General features: G+C 44.7%; 1 protein-coding gene and 1 pseudogene across 3 annotated transcripts in view; one reads left to right on the top strand and one right to left on the bottom strand.

Moving 5' to 3' along the window:
* Positions 1-2,284: 2,284 nt before the first annotated feature.
* On the bottom strand, positions 2,285-14,192 carry LOC113747447 (GATOR complex protein MIOS-like; annotated as a pseudogene).
* A 1,059-nt stretch (positions 14,193-15,251) lies between these two features.
* The window catches only part of LOC104928895 (glucocorticoid-induced transcript 1 protein), a 61,153-nt gene continuing 54,306 nt past the window's right edge, over positions 15,252-22,098 (top strand). For 2 of the 3 annotated variants that reach the window (XM_019264776.2, XM_019264774.2), the window contains exons 1-3: positions 15,253-15,449; positions 15,603-16,025; positions 20,111-20,259. In XM_019264776.2, coding sequence (XP_019120321.2) covers positions 15,656-16,025; positions 20,111-20,259 — 519 coding nt within the window. In that variant the 5' untranslated portion in view covers positions 15,253-15,449; positions 15,603-15,655. Of the gene's footprint in view, positions 15,450-15,602; positions 16,026-20,110; positions 20,260-22,098 lie in introns of all 3 variants that reach the window. The other variant, XM_027286093.1, reaches the window with a different exon arrangement.

Genomic DNA, 22,098 nt, shown 5'->3' with positions numbered 1-22,098 from the left:
AAAAGGGAAGCACACTTGATAGTAATTTAGCATAAAAGTAACACACACACACACACACCACACATAGAATCGATAGATAGAATCGATAGATAGTAGAAGATAGATATCGATAGATGAGTAGCCATCGCAGAGCTAATAGAATAGCTCGACTGGCTCACTCGCTAGCTCCTATTTTCTCCATCCGGAACGAATCTACCCAGCATCGGGCCGATCTCTCCACTCCGGACAGCCTAGATATCTATCTCTAACTACCATCAATACTCGCTACTCTCTCTCTCTCTCTCTATCATCTCTCATACTCTCTCTATCTCAATCCTCGCTTACCTCCTTTTTTCTCCCACCGGCCCGGTGCGTTCTTCAAGTCTTCCGCCCTCCACCGTGATGTACCCCTCTCTCCCTCTCTCTCTGGTTCGTCCCACGTGTCCGTCTTTCTCCTCCCGTTGCCTATCTCTCCTGTCTTACCCCCCGCCCTCCATCTAGGTCATACCATCCTTTACCCTTCCATGCTCCCTCCTCTCTCGCCCCCTGCCCATTAGTACTTGTTCTGAGTACTGTTTGTCCACTGAATACTAACCCTTGTCGCCTATATAACGATCATACTACCTTACGCCTACTCCACTACCTTAAAACTCTTCCCATGTTTGAACAGTATCCAGTCACCTTCGACCCTGTTCTAGAACGCTGTACTGTATGTCATGTGCCATGTATATGTATATATGAATAATCATGTATCTTAGCTGTACATAACTTTGTTTAGACATTGAGATGTATGGTTACTGTACTGTATCTTATTGTCCATGTTTGTTTATATATATATCTTATATATTATATATATATAGATATATATATATATCTGATATTATATATATCTTATATCTATTATTTCATCCTTCTTACCTGCGTATGATATTTATATTTGTTTTTGTATCTTTGTTTAACCTTGCGTTCTTTTTTAAAGCTGTATGTCTTCAAGTGTCCTCCTGTCATATATGGTTTCATATTCAAACATACTTTGCTGATTCGGTTGTGGTGAGATTGTTGATTTATAGCTATAGTTTCCCAAAGTGAAGACTGAATTTCAGTCTCAAGTTTAATATTGGAGATAAGTCCTTTTAATAAACATAAGGCTCAAGAATGAATGTTCATTGTAATGAGGAGATTATTGCTTATGGCTATTGTTTGTGTTTGTTCCTCTGTGTTCATCTTTCTGCCTGTAATGATGGTCTGTGGGAGTTCCCATGGGAGTATAATATGACCAATGTTTTTAGGCAGAAGATAAGAGGCACATGACAGAAAGAAAGAAAAAAAAAACCCACGCCATCTGTGTGATGAAGCATCTTATAAAAATAAATCATGTAAACTTATGGAAAACCATTCAGCGGTGCTCCAATTTGTCAGTCGGAATTTATTTAAAAGGCAAACACAAGAAACACTGAAAGGATGAAATTCCAGCCACCTTGTTTTTCGGGACGCTACAACGGCTCGCCAATTTGTCAGCTCCACTCCAAATAGTTCACAAAAGGGCATGCAGGCCTATAAAACCTCCCACACCGAGGAGAGAATCCTGGTGAAAGCGGCATACAGTAGCTCCTGTGCCCCCCCACCCCACCCCTCTCCTCCTCCTCCTCTCACCTCCTCCTCCTCCCTACTCCATGACTAAGTGATTTAGCCAGCTCTGGTGCAGGCCGCCTCCCACTTACAATGCCTCCCTGGTTAGTGACAGAGCGGGGAGGGTGGCAGTGAAAGAGAGAAAACCCATTTACAATGCGGCTTACACACGGCCGTCCCCCCACAGACGGCGCCCATCCTTGGATTGATGTGTGGTATGCATAGTTTTTGGGGTGCAATTTTGGCACCAGAGAGAGGGAGAAAAAAGAGAGGGGCAAGTCTGGGTATGTCGAAAGGTTTAGGAGGGAGGGGGGTCCGGGGCTCAGGCTGCCTTCTCTCTCTCGCCCTCTCTTTGAGTCAATAGTGTTCCGGCAGCTGAGGTTCTTTGAGAGGAACACTGGAAGGTTTTTGTCAGAGTGCCAAGCAGCTGCTGTTTCCTGCGAGGTTCTTTCATGGACCACAAGCTGGAGTGGGCTGGTGAATACAGACGCAACCCTCCCACCACCCTTTCTCTCCTCTCCATCATCACACCCCACCACCGCCCTACTTCCTCCAATCCCCCCTAAAACTACCCTTCACCCTGGAAGCCCTCCCCTGCAAACTGCCAGATGAAGAGTGCACAGAGGACAATGAAGAGAGCAAAGAGAGTGTGTTATTGTGCGCTACCCTCGCTCTGTCACCCCGGGGTACCGTCCTTCAACACCCCCGAACAATCTTTCATGAGGTATGTGAAGATCCTTTCGTAAGACAAACACAGATGTTAATAGAGTATTAAAATACACGCCACAAAATATAGCTCAGACATATTGGCACCTTGTGATCACATCTTTACAACCTGATGTGTGGGTGGACATTTTAATTTTTCTTTATATATAAACAGATCACAATAAAACCACAAGCCTGATTCAGGTTAGATTGGAAGAGGCCGATTACAGCAGAGCCTCTTGTATTACTCCTGAGTGTGATTTTCATTAGCAGAGACAGCGATGTTGCATTTGCTCCCTTTCTGTCATTGATTCAGTTAGTGAGATCAGTACACACACCACTGCCCCCTTCTTCATATAGGGCTCCCTGTTACAACATTACATTCACTAGACTAATAACTTAACAGTATGTCATTCTATTCGAGCAGCTAACACCAGAGAAGGACACTGCTGGTCCCTTCTTCCCTTCGCCCAGTTGTCGGTGTGGCAGGTGCAGCGGTGAACCTGCACTGGTTGGCTCTGGCTGGGTGTTTGGCTTCAGTTTCCGACAGGCGTCCCTGTTTAGCTGCTGTCTGAAGGCACCAGGTTCCCCTGGTGTCCAGCTGCATGCACTTACACGTGCAGCCGACACTGGGCACTCTGTGTGGTCTCTGTAACGGACACGTGCACGCCAATTAACAACAACAGCATGTAGACAAGAACAATGTGTAACAATGGATAATACAGAAGCAGGTCAGTGTAACCATCTCCATGAATAAATAAAGGGAGATCATTGGGATGTTGAAGGAATGTGGCTATAATTTCTACTTTATACACTTTTCTTTAGTCACCCAGAAATAAAAATAAAGCCAAGAAAAAAAAGACTTTCCACCTGACTTTATCGGCACAGTTACTAGGTTTAATTATGTAAAGTAAACAAGGTGGATTAGCTTTAACCCTTAAAGAGGACGCCATGATGGCCTGTCTAACCAACCGGTTTTATATTGGAAAACGGAGTCATCCATCTTGAGCAGGAAGCCATCAGGACCCCAAGATCTGTAACTTATCAGGGTGGGGCTGACTTAGGGCGAGAGGCGGACTACAACACCTGGACAAAGTCGCCATTCATCCACAGGGCACATGCATATCTACTAGGGCCAATTTAAGTCCACCAGTTACAGTAACCTGACTGAGTGAAGAAGCCGGAGTAACCCAGAGAGAGAGGACAGGCCTCGGCCGAGGTTCATGACAGCAACCTTTCTTGTTGTGAGGCGACCCCCTCTGTATGCTCTCTAGCATATGCCTGATTGTTTTGTGATATCAACACTTCGATCGACATCCGATGACCTGAAGGTGGACAGACCATAACAGGAACCAAGTGCACCTCGCTCACCTGAACCGCTGAGCATGTGGCCGGCGTGGCCTCCGTGTCGACAGTTGTGACACCAGGTGAACCAGTTGTTGAACTGAGCAAGTTTGTTCTCCCTCGTTAGTCCACCTTCTCTCCGACTCGTTCCTTCCTTTCCTCCTGCCAGAAAAGGTTTATCATAAGTCAATATTAACAATCAATAAAACTTTGACATGTCACCGTTGGCATGATTGACATCACGACAATAAGAGACCACTGAATTGGCCACTGAGCTACCAGGTGCAACTGCACGCGCTAAATGCTGATAAAGTCCACACAATCCTCCCCCCTACAAATGCTCGTTTAGGTATTATAGACCACTTAAGCTGCTCCAAGATGGCCAGCCCAGTCTCCACACAGGCCAAGTTACCTGGGCAATTAGAGACAGGTGTGCCCATGTTCATGAGGCAGAGAGCACAACGTGGCAAGGCGGTTTCCCTGCAGGCCGGGGGCAACTGGTGACTTTTGACTTGGTGGGTGAGCCGCTGACCCGTACTGGCTGAAGCCGCCGGCCGGTGAGGCATCGCCGAGCAGCTCTAGGAGATGGACTCCCGCAGAAGTGGCAGCTCACAAAACACCGTCGCACAAGAACAAACACAAAGGTCGGTTGATAAGGAACGGTGAACATGAAGGTAAAAAACCACAATACAGACGCTCACCAGCTGGCTGATTTTTACACTTTGAGGGAAGACTGAGATAATAGATTAGATAATGACAGGCAATAATCCAACATGCTTAACTTGTGAAATTGGAATGTCAGGCCAAGCCAAGTTTGGCTTTCATGAAAACATTTTCAGCTTTATAAAAGGCGCCATTGAATATGTGTGTGTGGTGTGCTTCTGGAACAGAATTTCTACAATGTAAAACAACAAAGATCACTAACTAGAGCAGGTTTTATGACGAGCACCTGGAGAGCAGAGCTGTGATTGTTACGAGTTTTGGCTGACAACCCTTCAGACCGCTTGGCATTAACTATATGAACATTTTGTTATGAGGGTAGTAATGCCAGTGCCCTCGCACTTACAGATACAGTGTGTCCACACACATGTGAAGACGCTGCGGTGGCCGTTTTAATAACGACCGAAGTAATTTATGGCTGAATTTTATGATATTATTTCATGATAATTAATCAGTTTATTACGTTTTTGAGATTCTTTACTATAAAATGTCAGTTAATGGTGAGTAATGCTCAATTTCCCAAAGCTAAAAGTTGCCCTTGCTTTGTTCGAAACCAACATCCAAACCCTAAAAACATTCAAATTACAGGAAAACGAACAACAAATCCTCACATTTGAGAAGCCAGTAATTTCCGTTGGTAAATGAATCAAACGAAGGAAGTGATGATAAAAAAATGTTTGTCATTTTTGTCAGCACTCTACAACTATTAAAAATGATCCCCAATCGCTGCATAGAACACAGATGCATTTTCTTTTCTTCTTTGCTTGTTTCAGGCTGCGTGGAGTTTTGGTCCCATACCACGGTCACTGCGGAAAACAAATACCATCCTAGATATCTCTTTCCCCCCCTAGTCTGGTTATTTTGGGTGACTTGACTCAGCCACTGGCGGACTGAACAAGACTGTCTTTATGTTAGGGTGGAAACTTCTGGTGAAAGATTGGAAAGCCCTCCTCCACACCAGCATCAACTCTGTGGCAGCACTTCTTTGGTCAGCTGCCTGGAACGATGATGAATGTAGGCGCTTGGTAAGGTGGACGAGTATCACTCTTATATACCAAGTGTTTGTGGTGTTTCCTCCAGCTCCTAAAATAGCATTATACTATTACATAAAATGTAAATAACTGAGGGAAAGAGAGTTTATAATGGCTGCAAACATTAGAAGCAGTCCATGCATCGCTGTATGTATTCGTTTTTGTTGTAGTGGTGGAAATACTTCGCAAACTATAAACCATAAAGAAGAGTCGTCCCTGAGGTCGTGGTTACCTTGGGCCAGTGGTTTGGAGCTTGGGGGGTCGAGTTTGCCGCTAGTGGATGTCCAAACTCGGCTCGTTTGTGGTGCCAGAATCCCTCCACGCGTCACAACAGGTTGCCGGTATGTTTTCGATCCAGCATTGGACTCGAGGGTCTTTCTCAACACGTCACCCTGGTGAAACCCCTAAATGAGAGAATATTTCTCTAAGCCTTGTTTCAATGTTTAGTTTTCACATCATGAGAAACAAAGCTTTGTGACTACACACCCATCCTCCAGTGCAACAACTGTTTTCTGGTATGCCAGGGGTCACAAACCGTTTTTTTGAAACCGAGAGCTACTTCCTGGGTACTGAGTTAATGCGAGGGCTACCCAAGTTTTGATACACCATTCTGAAAATAGCCCAATTTTGCTCAATTACCTTTAACTAAAGTCATTATTAATAATTAATGGTATTAATCGCCTGCGAAGACACGGATCATGGTTTAAGATTTCCTCACAATGAAAATAATCAACAAGGATTTAAGAACAAGATAGGAAACAGATTAAATAATCATATGCAAACACCTTTTAGTTCTAATTTGTCTTAGTGCAAGTGTTTTTTTCAAATTGATAAAAAAATGTCAAAAAACATTTTAAGATCACTTCTACAAACAGTCCTAGGAAATCACAATGTCCCATTTTCCACTAGCCAATACATTTTTTAACAAAACATGAATTCGTTGCACCACCAATTTGGTACAAAATTAATAAATCATGTGAAATACAAAAATAACTTTTCAGAGTTTTAAATAAATCTTGATTATATTTTGAACTTTCACACGAACATCTGCATCGTGCCAATTTGTTACATTGTTACAATTTTTTACATAAACAATTGTTATTTTACAAACACATTTACCAAATCAGAACTGGACACCAAATATTGGTATCCGTTTCTCTGTCAGTTAGTGGGAAGCCTGGGACATTGCCACGCTGTTTTACCAGTCGGTTGTTAATCTGGTGGGTAACTGACAGCGAACTCTGCAGTGCGGTCTTGCCGATGTGCAATCAGGGCGTGCCGCTTTGCGTCCGCCGAACAGTCCCCCCCCCGCACCTACGCACACCACGGCTCCTACACAGTGGTAAAAAAAAACTCTACCATCCAATCGTCTTGAAAATTATGTTTTTTTTTCTTTTTTCTTTCTGCCATCTTTTTTTATATGGGTCAGTCATCTCCCTCAGTTTTTTGCTGCGCCCGCTTTTTTCTCGTAGCGTCTGCGCAGACGGCTATGTCACATGCGCATCAATACTGACCGTTGAACTATAACTAGGTCAATAGTTCATTTATATTAAACATTTTTATTTTAAACATTTTGTCAAACAGTTTTTTTATATGAGTTACATGTCCAGTTTACATATAAGTGTATTTAAACAGATAGCAGCAAATAATTAATGCAGCTCACGGGTAAGTGGCGGCTATTTCAACATTCACATCAGCCAGCTATTTTTTAGAACAGGCCGGCGGGCGACTCAGGGGTCCCTTACGGGCGACCGGGTGCCCTGCGGGCACCGTGTTGGTGACCCCCTGCTGTAGGCAAGTTAGGGAGCACCCCCTGTTGGTAAATCATTGCATACAGTTGTATGCACATTGCACCTACTTCCTTCAGCGACAGGTTTTAGAACAGGAAAAAAACCTTTCAGCAAGAGTCGAAAGAGAACAACACACGTGAAAGTTGTTCGAATAGGGTTATGCAAGCTACGGACCTGTTCACAACTATAAATTTTGCTTATTTTTTTCTTTATATACACAAAATGCTTAACAGCGAAGGAGATTACAAAATTGAAGGTTTGCTCACACGGTCGAGGAGGGGAAACAAGCTGTGACCATTTTAAGAATGACACAGACAAGTTTTAGCGCGTCTCCCTTTCTCTTCAGTTCCTATACTTTATTGCCAGTTTTCATGATTGGTTCATTGAGGTTACGCGTTGTATTTGTGAGGGTCACTAACTGTGGTCGTTAGGGCTGCGTCCCTGTGCTGCTTCTCAACAACAAAAGACATGTGCAGTTTGCATGGCCAATCCCAACTCAAATGTCATTTTTCTCACCTCTTGCAAACCGTATAAACGGTCCCGGGAGTATGAAATAGGTTCAGCCATGGGGACGCAATAGGAACACGGGGTCTGGGTGTTAAGATATTCATTTTGTTTGTTTTGAGTATGATTTAATCACTACTTAAGAATAAAAGTTGATTTACAAAACAGGTTAAGGATTGACATTTGAGGCCAGATATAATTTTCCTATTACTCTGTTAGTGCTAAAGATAACAGCCAGCTTTGTTACTGATTGAAACCCATTTGGCAATAAAACACAAACACGTAAAGTCTCCTTCTCTTGTGTTGCACGACGAACGAGCAAGTTTTAATTCCACCAACGATTTAAACTGCGGCACGAGCGCTTTAGTTATGGTCGAAATCAAAGCGCTGTTTTGTTAGACGTTTTACTTCCGTATCAATTCTGGGTTTATACAAAACCTTTATTTAATTACGTAGTCACGTTTGAGGGTGAGATCGTCTTTGCAGGAGTGACCTCATTTAGGAAAAATACAAAAAAACAAATGAGAGACTAGACTCATCTGGCACACAGGGAGAAACAAAATCACATCCAAGCAATCAATCACAATCACACAGTACTCTTAAACGACCACAAGTTTTTGAATATCTAATTATTTTCCTTCATAAGTGCATGATAGTGGATGAACTGTCCGGCCACAGTTACTACTGACCTGAGGGGGTTAACTAGAGTTAAAACAGGCATCCAGATATCTGGTCTGGGGGGCATGAGACGTGCTGTAAATTTTTATAAGAGATCTAAAGGAGGACACCTTTAACGATCTGGTGTAGATTTAGGAGGCTTGACATGTTTTTTTATTCGCGTAGAATCACCTGAAAATACAGATCGTTACGTTTTGTGTCACATCTACAGACACCGTGGCTCCTTATCTATGGATGAACCCCCCAATGTTTCTACAGTATTACCACTGTATTATGGTTTTATCCAGTTATTTATCCTGAAGTTTATCAGACTTTAGTGCGGAGACCTCTGTTTGCAGGCTGTCTCTTCTCTCATAGATCTTGTATTCTCTGAATATTCTACAGGAGTCTACAGGAGATGTACAGTTGCATCATGTGCCTGCTGTCTGGCGTACCTTCAGCTGCAGAAACTGGCGGTTCTGGACATCTCCCAGTGCGGTCACGTTAGAGCTCTCCATTGAGGTCGACGCCCATTTCTTTAGTCAGACCTCGTCAGCAGGATGCCCTCGAGGTGCCCCGCCTCCTTATCTCATTGGTTAGTTTGTCGATTCCGAGGAGTTTAGCGCAAAAATTGAACTTGCCTTTCAGTTGCTTCGCAGTCAGTCCTTGAGGCTTGGCTGCCATCCAGTCAGCGCAAAAATTCAGTTTTTGGAGAAGAAAGAGGAACATAATTGTCCACTAGAGTGAAATTCAGTAGGAAATGTTGTTTACGGGGCCAATAACCTCGTGTTTTGTGTTTGCGATTCCTGGGCGTCGCTAAGGAACATACAGGCAAGAGCTACTCTCGTTCCCGCCACCAAGCAACACTGTCTCTCATACTGAAATACAGAGAACAGAATTTCTCCAGTTCACTTCTGAAGAGAATATTCTGGCATCAAATCTGGGGGGAAAAGGCTTCATTAGCAATGTGTTTCCTCACTTCAGTTTGTATGCTGCGTGTGAACACAGTCGACAGGGACACATAATACATCATGAGTCAAGACGGCACCGAAACAGTCAAGTCAAAGGACGGCTAAATGCTCTGATCGGAGTATAGTGCATCACTTGTGGCCAGGAAAAGTTCTTCAAAAGAGAATGAATATTATAAATGTGACAGCAGCGCCTGCACTGCACCAAAGGCTGATGCAAGTTGAGGGAGGAAAAGAGCAGACAACTTTCCTGACATTTCAGCACTGAATTACAAAAAAAAATGTTAAAATCTTTTCCTGTGCAGCTGATGGTAGCTGTCATCACCCGTGTTAGAGACACGTCAGGACGGAGAACAAAGTGGCTAATAGAATTGCAAACAAACACACTGTATCTTTACTTTCCTCTTTCCAACTTTCCAGTCCTCCGTGAAAAATTCTGTTGACAGTGAAGAGATCCATTCACCCAGCACGCCATCGGTAGGCTCCGGGCCTCACTGGTGAGAAAGGCACAACCATGACGCAAAGGTAGTCGGGGTTTTTGTCTTCAGCGCTGACACCAGCACGTGCAGCAGCAGCTTGGAATTCCCGCCACCAGGGCGGACGTCTCGTCGGTGTGTAAGCCTGACAGACCATGGCAACCCACATGTCCGGTTCAGGTCTCACTGTGAAGAAGAAGAAGAGAAGGAAGAAGAAGAGAAGAGAAATCAAGACGAGACAGAATCAGGTTTATTAATATCTCAAAGTCTTTCGTGTAAAGTGGATAGTGATGTGGTCACAGTGGGGTCAGCTTTGTTCGAAGGTCCAATGAACAACAAGGTTCCATGACAGATGTAGTCCTCTTTTGTTTTGTGGTTTAGCCTCCATTTAAAAACAGCTCATTCATTCTTTGGGAGCATTCAAAACAAAACAATGGACTTTGAAGAGTAGGCTTAAATTCTCTTCCCCCACCCCCCAGGTACACATTGTTATGAACAGTCATGTGTTGTTTATTCCGTATTTTTGCAGCGGGATGTATTATTACAACATGTTTTTAAAGTGGTTAACAAAGGCCAAAGTGGTTGTGTTAAAACAAAAACTCACTGCAATTCAACTGGACACACATCAATTAATTTTACAAGTACAAAGTACTTTGAAACATTTTTGGGAACTCGTTGGATCAAAGAAATACCACTGATAAAAAAATAATAGACCTGTGGCATCGTGGACGTCAACCAAAGTTTTCTGAAGAGCCCAAGAAGATCAAGAGTATGAGGGGCCGCTGCCATGTTTGTAACTGCTCCTTCGTGAAATATCGGCGGACCTGAGCGGGAATGATCAACAAGCCATTTGTAACCAGCGCCCACCCTGTCAATAAAGCAGCCCACGCTCTTAATCCTACATAACGTAAGACTTAATTGCAATTAGTGGTTGAAGTGCTGGTAAGGTTGGGATTTTTATTTACCTTTGGACAAGCCAGGCTTAGTAAGCAAATCCTAATGCGAAAGCAGTTTTCAGTTCATCACAAGATTCTATCCGAATAGATATTTTTTATTATGAAATGTTTGAGGGGGGAGAAACCAACTGTAACTTTGCGATGGCTCGGTTGACAATTCCTTATCTAATGGGTCACCCCATCAGTCATGCTGAGAAACACGCATTGAGCACGCAGCAGAAAAACGTTTGACCGCAATTGGTGGAATTTTTTCTTAAGTCAGGACCTGTGTAAACAACAGCCTGCTCTCTCTCTCTCGCTCTCCTCCGGTTTCAAATGTAACCTCAGTGTGAAAAGCTCTGCAGCTGACAGAGAAAACAAGTGAAAAAACAAGGCTCCGGCTGTTGCATTTTTCAGATTCCTTAAGACCTCAAAGAAGGCGTAAGAAATGCCTGGTTCAGGTTCGATCAGAACAGTTTGGGTTTTTTCAAGCTTTTACACACGGTTCGCTGCCGACCTGAGTCCAATGTTGACATGGCTTTACATATTTCCTGTTGAAGCAACGTGGTTGGGTGCCATGGGCCAGAATACTTCGTGTGTAAATCAATAATCCCATTAGAGAGTAAAGAAGGAGATCTGTGAATGATTTAATTACTTGGATTCTTTGAATTTTTAACTGCTTCATAATTTAAAATACACGAGAGCGACATTAATCAATATGTTGAATCAACTGCATAGGAATTTGTGGATTGAAGTTGTTTTTTCGGCAAATAGAGTCACACATGTGGGATAAAAATCCATATTTGGGGTTTTGGACTTGTTGGTCATAATGGATAAAGGATTTGGTGACCGAAACCTTGGGCTTTTTAGGTATTGTGATATGGGATTTTTTATAGACCCAATCTGAACTGATTTTCATGGAGAAAACAATGTGCAGATTAATCGATAATGAACCCAAATGACATAAATTAGTTTTATACACATTTAATTGATATGAAAATGCCTGAAAGTTCTTCATTTTTCAAAATGCATGTGCAGTAATGAACCCTTCTCTTCTCACCCTTACTCTCGGCAAAGTGGGCGCCCGTGTTGATGATCTGGATGGCCCGTCGGATGATCCAGGTTTAACATATCCAGCGGCCGCCCGCTCCACTCTCCGCTCTCACTGCTCCAAGCAGTTCGCAGGAAAGAGCTCCAAGTCGATGTCTGGAAACCCGCCTCGCTGATCCACCCGCAGGAGCGAATGGCGAGGCCTGCTCTCCTCTCTGAGTTGACACGCGTCACATCTGTTGCCCTGTCTGAGAACCACTCCAGCAACCTGCGGCTTCCGTTGTTGCCTGAAAGAACCCGGAAAACATACACAGAATCGATCACACATCTTAAAAAGATTTCAAACCTATTTAACAAACGTCCTGAAATACTTACCTGAGCTGTTCTTTACAATATTCTTGATACCAGAGAGTAGACCAAAGACTGTTTTTTCCCCTGACAGTTTTTCAGCTCCATACACCCGCCACTGGCTCAATGTGATACTTATATAGGAATTGTAAACTGAGATTGCACTTTTTGGAACAAACATAAATGACAGCACAAAAGTTCCTTTTCTACTTTAATAATAATAAAATCATTTTACCGTGGGCAAAAAGCGTCACATCATCAAAACAAAAAGGATATAGAACAGATCATACCACAAAGACTTGAGCTGGGGATCATTTCCCTCCAGCCAGCAGTGGTTCCTTCCGCCACACCTGGACGGTAGCGTGTCCCGTACCTGGACTGGAGCCTCTGCCCTGCTCATCTTATGGCGATGTCTTTCTCGATCAACGCTCTCCACTGATCTGTCCTGCCCCTCCTCGACCGCAGTCCGGCGGGCCCTGCCGCACGCCCACATGAGAGAGGTGGTGGAGCTCCAGGCAGCGAGAGGGCGATCGAACACGGTGAAGTCGGTCATGACCCGGTGTTGGCTGCCGAACCACCACCATGCCGGTTCTGAAGAGGACCTGTGTGCCACCAACTCTAAGGCGCCGATCTGGCTTTTCGCAGTGATTGCAACGCTTCGTCGATGATGTGGGCTTTCCGTCTCGTCGCCGATGGGCGTGGGGTGTGGGTTTCTGTCGTACAGGCGGATGATGTTGCTTCACGTGTCAGTGTCGCCAACAGGCCGGTACGGGTTTGGACAAACCAAGCCACCTGAGACGGAAAAGGAGAAATCATCATGTTTAACTACTACACTCTTATCTTATCTCTTATCCCAAATTTAAGTAGACAAGCGTTAACAAATCCTTGGTAGTAGCTTAGGTTGCTCGGTGAGGGGAAGCACACAGGCTTCTCAAACTTCCCAGTCCCAGAATGGCCACCTGAACCTCAAAGAAAGAGGCAACGCGGTCAGTGGAAGTGCGGGTCCGATGTCCAACCCGGGATGGGGGGCCTTGGTGTTTGACGAACGTTTTCTGACTTGTGTTTTTCTTTTCAGGTCAAATATTGCGAGGGTCCTGTGGCATCCAGCGCAAATATCAGCTTTTTGGGTCCCGAAGGAGCCAACAGAGGGAGAGGCAAGCATCGTTCTGGCCTAAATCATACAAACGGTTGGTCAAGACGGTGCTCGAGTCCAAATCCACAGACGAGAGACGAATTCCTTCTCAGAGGCTACAACACTCGCCTCTGGGAAAACTTACTGCTAATGTCCCATATGAGGACAGAGAAGGTGCAGCCTGGGCTTTTGTCCAACCCGGCAGGCCAGCAAGTTGCGTCCACCGGGTTCCAAGGCTAAAGTGTTGCACTGACGGGCGTGCTTGGGCACAAACTTTTCCCTCCCCACAGCTTCCTTACACGTGGAGTTGTGGCTCTGACCAGGCGGTGAGCACCACTGTCTGCCATTAGCTTGGCCCACAGCGGCAAAACACTCGGGCCTCGTGCTTGGGTACCAGGCCACAAATTTCATGTAAGGGGTGTCAAGTTAATGGCGAGTAAAGTACGCAGCGGTTTTCGTTTAGAGAGCGGAAAGAGTGCCCGCATTGGTTCTCCGCGCTGGCGGCCCACAGGTCCAATACGGTACAAGTCCCAGCTCAGAGTCCACAGATGACATAGCGGTCCGGGTGGTGGGGAGACCAGAGGATGTCCGGGCTTTGGAGCCATCATGATTCAGAAGCGCTAGATGAGGCAAAATTTCACTGTACAACCTGGAAAATTGGACATATGGATCAATCTAACTCAACTTTATTTGTATATAGCACCCTTGTTCATGCAAGAAATAGACAGTTCCCTTTAGAGGCAACAGAACAGTTTGCAATAAAAACAAAAATAAAAAGCAATAAACTACAACAATTAAAACAATGAAAAGTAAAATTTAAAAACCGTCAAGCTTCCGGTGTGTAGAATTTAGGTTGCATCTAGTGGTGTAATCGCAACAAGCAAAACCGCTTCCGTCCCTCCCTTACGACTCTACGACTGCCATCCGGGGTTCATAGCCTTCGTCACCACCCTCCCTCCTCCTCCTCCTGGGCCTCACCCACAAATCTCCCATAAGCTCCAACGGGGTCCAAACTCAGCTTGCCTGCCTCCATCAATCACAAGAACCTCTTCCTCCACCACAATCACTTCCTGTCCCTGCAGCAAGCTCCACTTGGCTCCCCAGTACAATCCAATCCCGCATCAAACGAAAAAATCCCTTCTGCGCCATTCTCACCTCGCACACCATATCTCCCCCCGCCTCGCTCCCCTCAGATCTTTGCATCCTCCATCTCAACCTGACTGTCCCCCTCACCCATCCGCCCGTCTCAACATCAACGCACACCAGCTCTGGACCCTCTTAACCACCCCCGTCAATGAGGAACATCAACTCACTCTCAAAATTCATTTCCACCTTTTATAATCGACTTTTTGTCCCACACCTGATTCAATTGCAATTGTCCCGATTTTTAACCTGTTTTTAATTTTAATGTTGTATTCTGTCATTGATACTTTTATGTCGTTTTGTTTTGTTTCTTCTACTCTCAATTCTTGTAAGGGTGTTGTCCCTTGGGTGACAGAAAGGCACCTATGAAATAAAATGTATTATCCCAATTAGTATTGCACACACACACATACATACACACACACATTTGTATGTCTTAATACTATAATACTAATAACACATCTGATTGGATAAAAGTACGATCCATAGACGAGCTTTCACCCAATGTATGTATCTTTTATATATATTACAGCATACATATAGTATAAAATAAATATTACAATTAAAGTGATCAATACTATCTTAGCACAATGGCCATTAGTACTCTCTCTCTTTTCTCTCTACTAAGTACTAATGTTATATATATATATAGAGAGAGAGAGAGAAAGAGAGTACTAATGTTATATATATATGTATATATACACACACACACTTGTATGTCTTAATACCAATAACACATCTCTGCCCTGATTGGATAAAAGTACGACCCATAGACGAGCTTTCACCCAATCAGCGACGTTACTGTACGACGCCGCCGTCCAATCAGAAGCCCGGGAGTGCGCAGCGTAGCCCGCACGCGTCAGCCAGTGAGTGTGTTCGAAACCAAACTGTCACTGAGTGAGTGGACATGATGGGGCAGACGGAGCGAGCGGAGCTGGAAAACACGAACTAAACCAGCCCAGAAGTGTCCGAAACTACTTCAAAAAGTTACCTGTGTGGCGGCTACAGCTCGAGGAGACATGTGTTAGTGTCTTACAGGTGAGTTTTAGCGGGGGGATAGTTCGTGTCGGGGCTTTTGAATTCGCTCGAGCGGCGTCAGTTGAGTTTTTTTTTTTTTTTTTAAAAAGGAAGCTAACAGGCTAATGTTTATCTTACCTCCTCCTCCTCCTCCTCCTCCTCCACCTCCTCTAGTGAAGCAGCACCTCTTTCTCACTGCGATAGGAATTACAGCCAGCTAAGGAGGGATGTCAGCCCCAAACAACTCGCAGCAGCAGCCGCGGGTGAGACGCAGCAATGCGGGCTCCCCCGGCTCGTTCACCACCTCCACCTCCACCACCAACAACAGCAGCAGCTGCCGTCTGCACCCCATCCGTGCCACCGTGCCCTACCAGCTCCTCCGCGGCGGCGGCGGCGGTGGTGGTGGTGGTGGGGGAGGTCCGAGCAGCAGCAGCAGCCCGACCAGGGCGCAGAGCCTCCACGGAGGAGCCACGAACAACAACAGCCGGGGTTCGAGCCCTCCCTCCAGCCCGACGCCGCTCAGCTCAGGGAGTAAGCAAAGACTGTCCCCCGAAAACAAGGACTCGTCCTGTCCCCCAGACTCTCCAGTTTCCAGAGGTAACTTTTTCAACTGTTTTATGCCTTTATAGATAAGCCCAAAAAAATGCCATGTCACCACGTGCTGGTGTCTACTGATAACTTTTATTTTAAATTTTATGATTTGTACACAAATGTGTCAATATTACATTCAAAGAGGTAAGTCATGGTTGATTTGCAAGAAGGTTGATGCATTGTCTATTTAGCCTGTTGTCCACTTGCACAATTAAGACACTCATAAAGAGAATAAAGTCTTCTTCTTCTTCTTCTTATGGACTTTTGACCGGAGAGAGAGAGAGAGCGAGGGGGAGGGAGAGATTTGGCAGAAAGACATGCTTTCAGTTGTAAAAAAAGGGGCCACGTCAGTTTCCAGCAGCAGCAGCACTGAGCGAATGGTCAGGTGTTGCCTCTTCTGACCTCGCTCCATACATAACATGCGGCTTTCTCTCTCTGCATATTCAGAACATATGCCGAGCCTTTTTTTTTTTTACTTTACACATGGTCAACAGAGGCGAGCACTCGAGTCGTCTCATGCCACGCTCAGCTGCTCCCTTGGAAGTCATATGGAGACGAACTGAAGGAGGACACGAGAGTCCAGGCAGCCCCCCTTTTTAAAAAAAATAAATAAATCAGCATTTCCATCTAAATCTTATTTATCTGACAGCCTCCCCTGCCTCTCCTGCCAAATGTCAACACTGGCTGCTTTTTTTAAGACCAGTAGCTGTCTCCTTTCATAGGCCAGAGCTGCATTTTTTTTGCTTTTTATGCACAAATAACCGCACACTATCTGCGGAGTGTCTGAGAGAAACTGTGATATGAAAGCGTCGACTTGATTTTCAAGTGTCTAGACACAAAAAAAAGACAGACTTGATCTGTTAATCTCAGACTCTGCTAAACTTCCCGTGAAGGTTATTCTCACCAGCAATGCTTACCTACCTTTAAACCAAAATGGAACCAGCCCCTCTTGTCTCAATGAGATTGGGAAGTCGTGTGGGGAATTTCATGTTTGTGACGTGCCTCGCATTCCTCGGTTCTTTTGAATGAGCTGACCTCCAACCTTGACCGGTGTACCATGCGAGGCAGGAAGTCTCTTCCACAACAACCGAGTGGGCAGACTTAACTAATTTTCACCGTGTTCGGCTCGAGGTCGGTGTTGATTTCCCACCCCGAAGCGGCATGCCACGCATACCTCAGTCCTCAGAAAGAGATGACCTCTAACCCAGGCCAGTGTCCCGTGTCAGCAGTGATGATGGAGACTTAACCCTCCTTCATGGCTGTGACCTCACAGCCCAAACATGTATGAGTGAGAGAGAGAGACCGACTGACAATCATATGAGCAGAAAATGCAAACTGTCAGGAAGGAAACGAGTCTAACAATGTAACGTATGATTAAGTCGTCTTTCATCACATCAGCTCAGCTTGATGTAACTGAAGCAACAGCCATGACGGTGCTTCTGAACCCACTCGCAGACATAATACATGCCATTTGTCGGGAAGTGCAGTCCAAAGTGACTCGTCAGCGTCAGTGCCAGACTGTTAATGAACTGCACCGGTGGTCAAAACGGTCCAGATCATAGCCCGATGATGAAGGACAAAGTGAGCAGTATTATATTCCACATCATGACCTTTTTAAGGTTCACCAGCATGACATCATTCTCTTACCACACTGTCCCAACAATGAATATCCCACGGCCTGTCAAAGTGCCAGCTGTGCTGAAACAGTCCTGCCTCATTGTCGCCCATTCAAACTGCAGAGTCGGACCAAATTGTTTGAAAATGAGCACGTTGTCCAAAATCAGTCATCTCTGGAACTGCTGTAGTTTCATCAGCCCTTCAGAAAAACTGACCGTGTAGCATCCGGGTCGCTACACTCCTCAGCCGGAGTCGTCGGCACACCTTCCTCGTCCACTGGAAAACACTCAAACTAGCCCAAGATCAGCTTTTTTTCGTGGGAGGCACCCACTTATTGAGTGATGCTAATAATGCCGAGAAGTCGTTTCCTGACCAGCTGAGCGACAGATGCTGAAGCTCACAGCCAAGGTTAATGTCTTCATTCATCATTTATATTGTTTGAAAGACAGACGCTGTTGAAAGGACTGCCTGAAATCAACACACTTTAACTTGAGCAACTAATGTAGAACATTTACTGGAATGTAAACTGCAGGGTGGCCCAGTGGTTACAGATTTCACCAAACTTTATGATAATTAATCAGTCATGATGATGTATAATGAACCAGTATCAGAGGTTTATATAATATAACAAATATTAGTAAGTCATTTCAGGATTAAGCATTAAGTAGTTTCTGTGTCCATTGTTTATTTTGTCCTTCCACCTTTTGTTAACACTGACCGAGCTTGCACAGAGAGTAGTTTTCACTTTCAGATTTACAATAAAGTTGAATTGAACTGAATTAAATATGTCAAACACCATCAACAGTGCACGTATATTAAAGTGATCCAGCCTTTGAGCCTTTCTCACATTCCAAAAGTGATTTATCTTTATTTTTTTCTAACCGTGATCACGAGGCGAAGCTAAATTATTGGGATTTTCCTTTCACCCGGTGTCATGCAGCCTCGTATAAACCTTCAGGAAACCATTCGGCTACGGTTTACTGATTTGCACCACATGTTTGTTTTAACGTTTGCCTCTTGCTCTAGAGTTAATAAACCACCCATTTATCCCTGGAAATGCTGGGACTTTTTTCACAGCTTTTGCCGAACGAGCGGTGAAGGGAAAGTTCTTCTTTAATATTCAACCTGAAAATATTCACCCACACACACACACACACACACCACTCACTCATCCCTGAAATCAGCAGATGGACTGCTTTGATGTCTTGGCTCTTTCACACTGTTTCTTTTTTCTCATCAGGAGATTATTCTAGTCTGGCAAGTGGGAGAACGATGGAAAATAACCACAATCCCAGTTCTGAGAACGCTGGCTTGGCCTATATCAATATTGATGGAAATTTAGCCTGCTTCCTTTGTCTACAATGCTTCAGGGAATTTTACTGTAGCCCAGTAAGCTTACTTAGGCAATACCTTTGGGTGGGTAGGCCTGTGTATTCTATGGACAAAGAACAACAATGAATGGCTGTGTAGTTCTGCTAGGAGAGGGGTGCCTCATGTCGAGAGTGTAGTCTGTGCGTGTTAGTTTGTGCAGGAACAGAGTAAGTGAGCATGTTTCCCGATCATTACGCTGCTCCTTTTTATTCGTAAATGAAGCTTTCATTCACTTTTTTTTTAATGTGTAATTGAGGCTAATGCATTGAATCCACTTCTTACTGCAGTCTCGGAGCTAATGTGTGTTTTGTTTTTCTCTCTCTCTCTCTGCGTGTCACTGCAGGAATGTTGAGTGGATGCAGGCAGTATTGATGTGCATTGTGTTGTGGTTGTTTATGAGTTCTTATGTGGGTGGTGTGTGCTTAAACTGCTCTGCTCTCACAAGCAGACTGCGCTCATAACATCAAGATACTCCTGCTCAGCCATTTACATTAGCTCCAGGCCTCAGCCCTCGAGCCTGCTGTTTGCCTGTAATGCTTATGAGATTAGAAAAAGTGTCTCTCTGACTCTGACAACAAGTAGAGATCGCAAGGGAAGCTCTCGTCTGAATGGAACGGGGCTAATTGCGGTATTCAACAGAGGTGAGGGTAAAGTCTTCATTATAATGAGTTGTTTTGTTGGTATTCGAACTTTTCAGACATGACCCTGAGTAAGAAATCATCCCGGGAGGGACTGAATATTCATTTTTGTGCTCACAAAGTTAAATAAACCAGGACGAGAAAATGAATTTATTTGATTATTTTGACAGGAGAAGACTTTTATTATGCGACTGCTGTTCGTTTCAGGTGAAAAATGTAAACAGTTAAGAGCTGTGCATCACTCAAAATATGGCCTCGTTCCTTGGTTGCGCATTTGCACATAGAAATTTATGACACGGTGAGATTTTAATGCTGCGTGTCAAATAGTGTTACTGACACAATCAAGAAACTTGGCACACGGAATGTCAAAGATGCCTTAGGGTGTCAGGGAACATTTCCCTCTTGGTGTTGACGCCTGCATGGGTGTGTGTGCACCTTATCTTATTTCTTTATTCTTTCCCACAGCAGAAAGGTCCAAGTTGCAGGTACGGAGTTCCAGTGCCATCCGGCGGACGTCTTCGCTGGACGCCATCACAGGGCCATACCTCACTGGCCAGTGGCCTCGGGACTCCCATGGACCCTACCCCTCCTGTATGAAAGACAAAGCCACACAGGTACACACCGTTCAAAAGAAAATCACCGTTCTGGATATGGGCCTGAACAGGTGTCGGCCATATCATGGTTTATGATAATAGAAGCACGGGACTTACCCAGGGTTACATCATGAGCTGCAGCCGTGTTTCTTAACAGTTTTGTCTGATCTCGGCATGGTGGATGGGTTTAAATACTGCAGTATAATATGAGCCTTGGCCACTTTGCCTCAGAGAAGAAATGTTAGTGAATTTAGACCAAATGTCAACAAAACATTTGCCCAAAATGAATCCAGATCTGCAGGTCGTACTTGCAGTTTAATCTCCAGCTTCTACATGCCGTTAGTGTTGCAACACCAAAACGCACCATGGTAGTTTCGGTTATCTTTAACATTTTTTTTGTGTACAGTCATGAACTTTTGGCTTTTAATCAATGAAGCAGATGTTTTCCAATGCACTTGAACCTCATGGCCTATGAGACACCAGGCTGATTTCTGTTTAATCACCACGAGCTGGAAGTGTTTTACCCAATATGGTCCACATTCAGCTGAAGTTCGTTTAAAGTTTGACAAAGAAAAAAAAAATACCTGTAAGATTTCGTCATATTGTTTTAAGGACCATATGGTCCAGACTTAGACCAGAGTGTTTGGTAAATCCCCAAATTCAACACCCACTTTAACCTTTTCCCCAAGGCGGACGGTTGTAGTTAGGACTTCCAAATAATTGTTGGTTTCTGTCTTGGTGGCGGGTACAAACTGTGGCCAAAGATTGTGTTGGAGTGATGTGACGGCTGGTGGTGGAGTTTGCTGCCAAGGCAGTCCTAATAAACTTCTCTCACAGCACAAAGTTTTAATACATTATAACACTTCATATGACCTGTGTATGGATTTCCCATCGAGTCCAACCACAGTATTCCTGGACAGCAGCCCACCCATGATCACCCAGTAATCTCGCCATGTGACTGATGCCTAAATGCGACTTTTTCTTTTCTTTTTTTTTTCTCTAAGAGCTTAATTTTTGGATTTGGATTGGGGAAAGAATATTGACTATGTATGACGACGGCGATGAGGGCAGCTCCCTCTTTGCTAACAGAAGCCTTTCATGTGTCTGAATGAAGACCGCCGAGCCTCATTTACATGGGCTCCATCCCTTTAACCCCTCATTTGCCTCGCGTTTCTTTGTGTGTAGGCCGAGGAAGTGGTGAGAGGGCCCCGCAAGATCTCTTGCAAGTGGCTGTATGCAGAGTAAACACCTCTAATTACAGGGTTCCTGTGCAGCCGTGGAAATACAAGACAAGTATGGAAAATCTATTTGATAATTATCAGGTCTTGAAAAATGTCAGTGTGTGCGGGAACGTCTGGGCACGTATACACGGTTATCTTGAAGGCCTGTTTGCCTGCGCGATACAGTGACATGGCCTTGAGGCCAACATTAAAATCCAGTTAAGAGATTTATGCCTGTCAAAGCTGTGAAAATATGAGATGGCAAACATTCGGCTGTGTTGTAATGATGTGGGAGAGTGCGACACACTTGATAGTCCTTGAACGATTAAATGCACAACCCCCGCCCCCCCCAAGGATAGTGGGAGACCACTTCCTGTTAACAAGCTATGCCTGTGCCCAGCTCTTTTTGTAAGGCAACAACAGCAGAAAGCAGCGGACAAAAGGTCCCTGGCCTCTTTTGTTGTGCATTGCACAAGTTCAAGACAGCCTCTCCTTTGAGCTGTAATGTAGCCTCACATGGAGGTGAAGTTGTGTGCACCTGTCCCTCAGGCTACGGCTGAGGCAAGGAGAAATCCCACTGCTTACCACCTGGCCCTCGTGGCTGCACGGCCTGCCTGCCTTTTGTGTGGGAGTCGAGGAG

This window comes from Larimichthys crocea, chromosome XIII (assembly GCF_000972845.2).
Source record: "Larimichthys crocea isolate SSNF chromosome XIII, L_crocea_2.0, whole genome shotgun sequence".
Classification (NCBI taxonomy): domain Eukaryota; kingdom Metazoa; phylum Chordata; class Actinopteri; family Sciaenidae; genus Larimichthys; species Larimichthys crocea.
Note: the sequence above shows the minus strand (reverse complement) of the source record. Positions and strands in the feature narration are given on the sequence as shown.